The 8,621-nt window shown below is 40.8% G+C and overlaps 1 protein-coding gene across 1 annotated transcript; it reads left to right on the top strand.

The window, feature by feature from the left end:
- Positions 1–5,806: 5,806 nt before the first annotated feature.
- On the top strand, positions 5,807–7,189 carry LOC125492835 (uncharacterized). Its single transcript, XM_048635566.1, has 3 exons — positions 5,807–5,907; positions 6,226–6,772; positions 6,866–7,189. The coding sequence occupies exons 1-3, from the start codon at positions 5,807–5,809 to the stop codon at positions 7,187–7,189; spliced, it is 972 nt and encodes a 323-aa protein (XP_048491523.1).
- The last annotated feature ends 1,432 nt before the right edge of the window (positions 7,190–8,621 follow it).

An 8,621-nucleotide genomic window follows, 5' to 3' on the forward strand; every position in this document is an offset into this window, starting at 1 on the left:
GGACCCCAACAATCGGAGTGGATATAATCCAGAGTACATTTTGTTCTATGAAAGCCCTTAGTTTCCCAAAAACACAATGATCACAAAACTCAAGGTTTGTGACCTTATGTCGACCAAGAAGATCTGCCTTGGAGAGGATTTGCATCACTGTTTCACTCGTATGTCCAAGTCTCATGTGCCATAGCTTGGTCATATCCTCCTGAATTCCAGACGAAGCAACAACAACTGAACATGAGAGAGTAGAAACCTACAAAACATACAAAGTACCACACTTGAACCCCTTCAATACATCTTTTGAATCCTTGCAGACATACACAACTCCACCCCCACCTTTGAAACTGAACCCCTTACTGTCCAACAGACTAAGTGCAATCAAATTCTCTGTCATATGTGGAACATGTCTGACATTATTCAAAGTGCAGAATGTAACATCTTATGTCTGGATCTTGATAGAGCATATTCCAACTGTCTTGCAGATTGCACTGTTAGCCATTGAAATATTACCACCATCTACCTGCTCATAAGTAGTGACAACTCCACTCATATGATACGGCGCTCCAGAATCAAGAACCCACACATCATCACAATATGCTTCCTCATTAGCAACTTAGAGTTGTAGCAGAACCGGACCCATATTTATTTTCCCGATGCTTCTTTTTAGGACATTTCTTTTTCCAATCCCCCTTCTTCTTATAGTAATTACATGCATTAGTTTAGGACCCCCTTTAGAATTTCCAAATTTCTTGAAATTTTTTTAACTAGATCCATTACCACTATTGGCTACTATCTAGAAGCCTGATTATCTGTACCTGTTAGGGGTGCTTATCGAGCAAGCCAAGCCCAAATAGCACTAGGCTCGGCTCGAGCTCGTTTCAATTTTCGTGGGCTCGGCTCGTGAGCTCACCGAGCCTGTTAGAGCCAAGCTCGGCTCGAGCTCATGATTAGAATTTGCGGCTTGAGCTCGGCACGTGAGCTCGTTTAGGCTCGGCTCGTGAGATCGTTTAGGCTCGGCTCGTGAGCTCGATTAGGGTCGCTCGTCAGCTCGTTTAGGCTCGGCTCGTGAGTTCGATTGGGAAATTTGTTTTGCAAAAAATCTGTATAAAGTGAGTTCAATGATTCTATCATCAGTGATGATTCCAATAAAACAATACAAAAGTTTTGCATATTGCAAACAATACAAAAGTTTCACAAAAATATAAAAGTTCAAGAACGATAATATAGTAACTAACACAATACAATATGTTATTCTTGTAAGTTACCATACGCTCCAAAGCCTCCAATGCCCGCTCCATGCTACTTCCGGTACACCATACAATCATAAGTTAAATAAAAAGAGTAGTCAAGTTCTAAAAAATGATTGAATTTTTTTTGAAAAAAAAAAACATAAAATCATATGATTACCTATTCGATAGGAATCATAATTTTCTTAGGTTGTTCCGCCTTGTCCTGAAATATATATAATAAAGTTAGTTAAGACAATATATACTACAAAAGATATGAAAATTAATGCACCATAGCAAATATACCAAGTTAGTGAAACATTTACCTTATTTTTCTCTTCACCCTATAACGTGATCTACACCAATCTCTGGTGCAAATTAACATTTGTACAGTTCAGGGACTCAAGGAAGACCTATAAGGGTCAATCACTCGACTACAGACACTAAATGTAGCCTCAGATGCTATAGTAGTAATGGGAACGGCTAAAATATCAGCTGCCAATCTAGATAAAATAATAGGAAATTCGCTAGTTCTATCTTTCCACCATCCCAAGATGTCAAACGAAGCACCATGATCCTCAGACTCCGCAAAAAACCACCGTTTCTCACGATATGACTCAATTTTTGATTTCCGAACCCCAGTTATGTCTTGAGACCTTGCAACTTGTATTAGCTCAAACATTCATGTTTTCCTCTTCCCACCACCAATACTAGCACCAACACCATCACTAGCACTAGTTTTACTTCCACGTTGACGAGTAGTTGAAGAAGAATACAAATGAACATATTCATCATAAAGCTCATACAAAGTTGTTTTAACTTTATGAATGTTCTCCCTAGCAACGTCGGCCGAAAACATTGTTGGGAAAACTATTTCAAGACTTTTGAATTTAATTTGAGGGTCCAACACAACAGCTATAGACAAATTACATTCACCCCAATACTTATCAAACTTTTCTTTTTATGTTTTTCACCATTTCTTTGACAAAGACATCACTAGAATCACACTTATTATCCAACATCCTTTTTACTCTATAAACCTCCCCAAGAAAAAAAATTAGAAGTGGGGTACCCTGATCTCGAAATAATCATACTAGCTACATAAAATAATTCGGATTATTACCATCACACTCACCAAACTACATCGGATAGTGTGGAACTCATTTCCCAATTCTATTCAAGTTAAATTAACTATTAAACCAAGCTCTGATTCTCTGCCTCTATTCTAATAAATTCCCATAGAAAATTCGGCAACATTTCCTTTGGAAATAAAAAAACCCTAAAGCGGGAAATAATTTAACCTGTTTACAATTTCAATTTATAAAATACTCCTAACTCAATAACCTCAACGCTTTCGCGAAGCAACAACCAACAGAGAATTAGGAGCACTAGCTAGTGACTCTTAATTACATAATTAATTTATAACTAATTTAGTTGCTAACTAATACAACCTTGAGCGTCCTCACTTCGATAGCAACTATAACACTGCTCTAGCTCGTATTAGCTTCAACTTGCAAAATATTAACTTACGACTTCAACCTGAAACATTTAGGGAAACTGCCACCTACCAAGTGACAGGCCACAAAAATGACAAAACAACATACACACACACATCAACAAAGCTGATTATTAAACCCATAAATAAACTTAACACGTGCTTTGGTGGATTTTACTTGAAAACGACTCAACAGTCAACATAGTCACACTGTCACAACATGCATCACATCAACTCCTGTTGACCACATACTTATTATTTCGTTGTCTGATTATTCCTTTTCTATTACACCATTATTCACATAACAACAAATGCAATAAGCCAACTTCTAAGCAATCATAACAGAGACATATTCATATATCTTTATTTAATTAGTCTTCAAATATATTACAGTTCCTTATCAGGAAACTAAGTTTGCCAACTCTGATATAAATAATATTCGATTACCTTTAATCAATTTCTTATCATAAATCCAACTTATATTTTCAACTATTATATCAACCATTTTCTTATACTTTACAAACAATTCCTTATCAGGGAATTCAATAACATGATACTCATTACACAATTCGTTATCGGGAATCTAATACCCAAGTATGATTATTCCTTATTAGGAATCGAATATCAAAATAAATTACCAGGATACGATTCCTTATCAGGAATCCAATATCAAAATAACTTTCATACTTTGAGATAACTTTCTTTTTAACAAGGGGGAAAGAGAACGCAGCGGAGGAGACAAAGCTTACACTTCGACAATGGGGGTCGTCACCCGACCATTTGCTTTACTTTTGGCCAATAATCGTGACTAGTCTACAGTACATTTTTCACTGATTTCATCAGCCATCCACAAGTTTTGCATTACATGATATATCCATCGATTATCACCCCACAGAGCAATGGACTGGTTCATGGGGCATTGTTCGTGTCACCTCATCTATAGACTCGGATGATGCTACTTTCCCCTTTAGATCAGTTTTCATTATCGTTCATAATACAACCAAATCATTCTTGGAACGCATCCATTCTTATAATTCTTGACAGTCATTAATTAACAAACCAATTAGAAGACTTCTTCTTAGAGAGTTATAATCACTTAACTATTTCAAGGCCAATATATTTATGCATTTCGATTCAACTCAAATACAATTATAAAATTATTACCACAAGAATTAACCAATCATATTATGTAAATGCCAACCACAATGACAATAGGTCTCTCAACTAGAATTAACTAGTGAGTGTTACTAAATCAATTACACATAATCCATACTCTTGCATATAAATAGTTATACTCTTTTGCACTTAATGATGATCAATTTAAATCCACCTCAACCATGATAATAACAATTATCAAACACAAAGAATACTCGCAACATAACTCCCTCTTAGACTAACTAAGGAGAGTCAATTTAAACTTCATCACGACTTGGAGATTTATAAAACAATGTTGATATGAAGTAATTACTGTTAGCTGAACATTAATTAACAAAGTCAATGATGAACTCATTCACATAGTATACTCATAATTACATAGGCCAAGTCCAACTCGTGTCCTTAGAGGACTACCTAACACATAATCAAGGCTTCTTTAAGGAGTTCATAACTTATATTTACTATGTAGTTAAAGTCACGCACTAGTATTGTTGTAGCCTAAAATTATGGGCTACCAAGATGACATGTGGCTTCATCCTAGCCCTACATGTGGCGCGTGCTTATGAAGGTAAACTACATGGGTCAGAAGATTATGTGGGCTAAAGTACACTTTTCTGAGCAAAAAGATGTACTGGAACCAATCTTAAGGCCCAAATTTGTACTTAGGCCCAGCTAGAGCAACTTATATCCCTGCATAAAGGTGAGGTGTACTGACCAATCAACACCTGCCACGTGTCACCATTTTATTCCTTAGCTAATCAGATGCTATCAAATTAAGGTGACATCAAGGTAAATCAGTCATTTCAAACAGTATAAATAGTCCTTGAAATCAGGGGAAAGGTACGTATTTCAGAGCATAATACAGTTATTCTGCCATAAATTCTCTCTCTCTCTCTCTCTACTTTCTCTCTCTAAAAGTTCCTTCATATCCCTGATATCTGACTTAAGCATCGGAGGGGGAAATACCACCCAAACCTCCAGGGTGGTCCCTTTTTGCAGGTGGCTAATCGGAGTTCCAGATCAGGATCTGAGTCCAATCATTATTGCACAAGTCTCCAAGTTAAGAACCTGTTGTTGGGAGTTGTTGTATTAAATTACTAGTTTTTCACTACGTAACATTTGGCGCCGTCTGTGGGGAGACGCAACAATGGCTGATTGTCACTCATCAAACGTTGCAAGGAATAGAAGTTTCAGAAATCAAGTAGAGGATACAGTGGATGACGAGAGGCCACCCCGAGGACGGGACAGGCACCATGTTGCCGTTCATCTCGAGGAAAGAAGTGGGACCCCTGTCATCCAGGAGAATCTTGATTGTCCAGTGACAGCTGGTCATCTGGAAACTGTCTTAAATGACTTCCAGACCAGAATGGCCGCTGTTATGGAAGAATAAATTAAGAACAACATGCTGTTCTTTCAGATAAGCCCAGGAAGAGAGGCTGCTGAGCCGCTCAAAGGAAAATCTCAAGAAGGTCGTCCAGGGACCAGCCGGCCACCACGGTCAGAGCTGACCAGGCCACCTTCTATGGGAAAGCAGCCAGCTGTCAGTGAGCTAAGGAGGAAGATGGACTGGAAGCTGGTAGTCCTTCCGGGAGATAACATCCCCCCCACTGGTCACAAGATGGAGACTGATGCTAGGGAGTATCTGGAGGCCAAGAGAGCTGCTGCGTTTCAGCGTTCAGCCTCAGGTTCTACTCTTTACATGAAGGATCCTTCTTTGAGAGTTTCATCTAAGGCAGCAGGAAGAAGTCATGGACCTTCGGCTATTCAGCCAAGGCAAGAAAAAACAATGGTGCAACCAATGGTGTATAGGCGTCAGGCCCTCGCCAATACCTCTTCAAACCCAGTATTGAAGTAGTACAGCCGGGAGCACATACCCACTGAGGGTCAGCCTGAGGCACTCCAGATTAATTGGCCGACTCCCTTTTTGGTCAGAATCATGGAGTCTCCTCCTTTCCCAAAACTTAAGCTCCCGACGATCGAGCCTTTTGATGGTACAACAGATCCAGACGATCATTTGTCAGCCTACAAACATCAGATGTACGTCCAGGGTGTTGATGACGCTACATGGTGTAAGAACTTTTCGGTCACATTGAAGGGAGTGGCGTAGAAGTGGTTCAACAATTTACCTCCTAACTCGGTGAACAATTTCACTAAGCTTAGTATCTTGTTTACCAGCCATTTTGTAGCAAACCGTCAAGAGCAGAAGACAAGTATGCATTTAGGAAAGGTAGTTCAAGGGCCTAAAGAACCCTTAAGGAATTATGTGAAGCGGTTCAATTTGGAAGCATTGCAGATCTAACATCTGAATGCTGGAGTGGCGTTTGACACCTTCATCTGAGGTCTAAGACCTGGCAGCTTTAAGTTTGATTTAGTGAAGAAGAAGATAACAACCTTAACAGAGGTTGTGAAAGAGGCCGAAGCTTTCATCCATGCCACGGAAGTTTGTGCAGAGGCAAAACAGCCGGAGGCGAAGAAAATTGAAGAGGCTAGTCGGCCAAAAAAGAGTCTCCCCAAGAAAGCTGAAACTTGGGCGATGACTTCGATGACAACCTCGTCCAAGAGGAGCAGAAAACCTGAACCGACAGCCTCACTTGAGCCCATAGAGTTTAAGAAAGATCAGTATTCCATTCTCATGGAAATCAAGGATCAGCATGAGTTTAAGGCGCCGGCAGAGATGAAGACACCCTACAGAAATAGGGACAAAAGTGAGTACTGTCATTTCCACAAAGATTGTGGTCATGAGACGAATGAGTGCAAGCATCTCAAGAGAGCATTGGAGGATTTGGCCCGAAAGGGAAAAATGAACTCTTATCTACCCTCGTCAGGAAGGAAATTCCAGAAAAAAGTTAATCGTCAAGGAAGAAGGAAAGATGACGAAAGTACTGATGAAGACGTGGTAATGGTAATTTCTGGGGGATTCGCAGCCGGAGGTCCTACAACTCGTGGCGATTAAAATTATCTGAGGGAACCCAGCCAGGTGATGCTCACCAATCAGGCTGAGGCTGATCCTTTCCTCACGATAGTGGTCAGTAAGCAGGATCGAGGAAAGATAAGAACCCCTCATGACGACCCGTTGGTGGTAGAGATGAAGATTGCTAATCTCAAGGAAAGACGGATCCTGATTGATACACAAAGTTCTACCGACATCATCAGTGCGGATTGTCTTTCAAGATTAAAGTTTGATGAAAATGATTTGGTTTATGTTAATCATCCTATCATTGGATTCGGCGGAGGGGTAATTCATCCTATGGGGACGGTTACCTTACCTGTCAGGGTTGGAGACAAACAAGCTGCGAGAATGCTTTTTGTTGTAGCCTAAAAATCAAGGGCTACCAAGATGACACGTGGCTTCATCCTAGCCTTACATGTGGCACAAGCTTATGAAGGTAAAGTACATGGGTCAGAAAGTTATGTGGGCTAAAGTACACTTTTCAGAGGAAAAAGATATACTAAAACCACTCTTATGGCCTAAACCTGTACTTAGGCCCAGCTAAAGCATCTTATACTCTTGTATAAAGGTGAGGTGTGCTGACCAATCAATACCTGCCACGTGTCACCATTTTACTGCTTAGCCAATCAGATGCTCTCACATTAGGGTGAGATCAAGGTACAACAATCATTTCAAACAGTATAAATAGTCCTAGAAATCAGGGGAAAAGTACGTTTTTTAGAGCAGAGTACTGTTATTCTACCATAAATTCTCTCTCCCTCTCTCTACTTTATCTCTCTAAAAGTTCCTTTATATCCCTGATATCTGACTTAAGCATCGGAGGGGGAAATACCTCCCAAACCTCCAGGGTGGTCCCTTTTTTGCAGGTTGCTGATTGAAGTTCAGTATCGGGATCCGAGTCCAATCATTGTTGCACAAGTCTCCAAATTAAGAACCTGAAGTTGGGAGTTGTTGTATTACCTTACTAGTTTCATACTACGTAAAATTTGGCGCCGTCTGTGGGGAGACGCAACAATGACTAATTGTCACTCATCCAATGTTGCTAGGAACAGAAGTTTCAGGATTCAGGTAGAGGATATGGTGGATGACGAGAGGCCACCCCGAGGACGGAACAGGCACCATGCTGCCGTTCATCTCGAGGGAAGAACTGCGACCCCTGTCATCCAGGAAAACCTTGATCGTCCATTGACAGCTGGTCACCTAGAAACTGTCTTAAACGACTTCCAGACCAGAATGGCCGCTGTTATGGAAGAGCAGATTAAGAACAACATGTTGTTCTGTCAGATAAGCCCAGGAAGGGACGCTGCTGAGCCGCTCAAAGAAAGGTCTCAAGAAGGTCGTCCAGGGACCAGCCGGCCACCACGGCCAGAGTTGTCCAGGCCGCCTTCTAAGGGAAAGCAGCCAGCTGTTAGCGAGTCAGGGAGGAAGATGGAATGGAAGCTGGTAGTCCGTCCAGGAGATAATATTCCTCCTACTGGTCATAAGATGGAGACGCACGCTAGAGAGTACCTAGAGGCCAAGAGGGCTGCTGCTCTTCAACGTTCAGCCTCCGATCCAGTATTGAAGGAGTATCGTAGGGAGTACATACCCACTAAGGGTCAGGCTGGGGAACTTCAGATGAATTGGCCGACTCCCTTTCGGTCAGAATCATGGAGTCTCATTCTTTCCCAAAGGTTAAACTCCCAACGATCGAGCCTTTTGATGGTACAACAGATCCAGACAATCATTTATCAGCTTACAAACACCAGATGTGCGTCCAGGGTGTGGATGAAGCTACATGGTGTAAGAACTTTCCGGCCAC

The sequence above is a fragment of the Beta vulgaris genome, chromosome 8 (genome assembly GCF_026745355.1).
Source record: "Beta vulgaris subsp. vulgaris cultivar EL10 chromosome 8, EL10.2, whole genome shotgun sequence".
Classification (NCBI taxonomy): Eukaryota; Viridiplantae; Streptophyta; class Magnoliopsida; order Caryophyllales; family Amaranthaceae; genus Beta; species Beta vulgaris.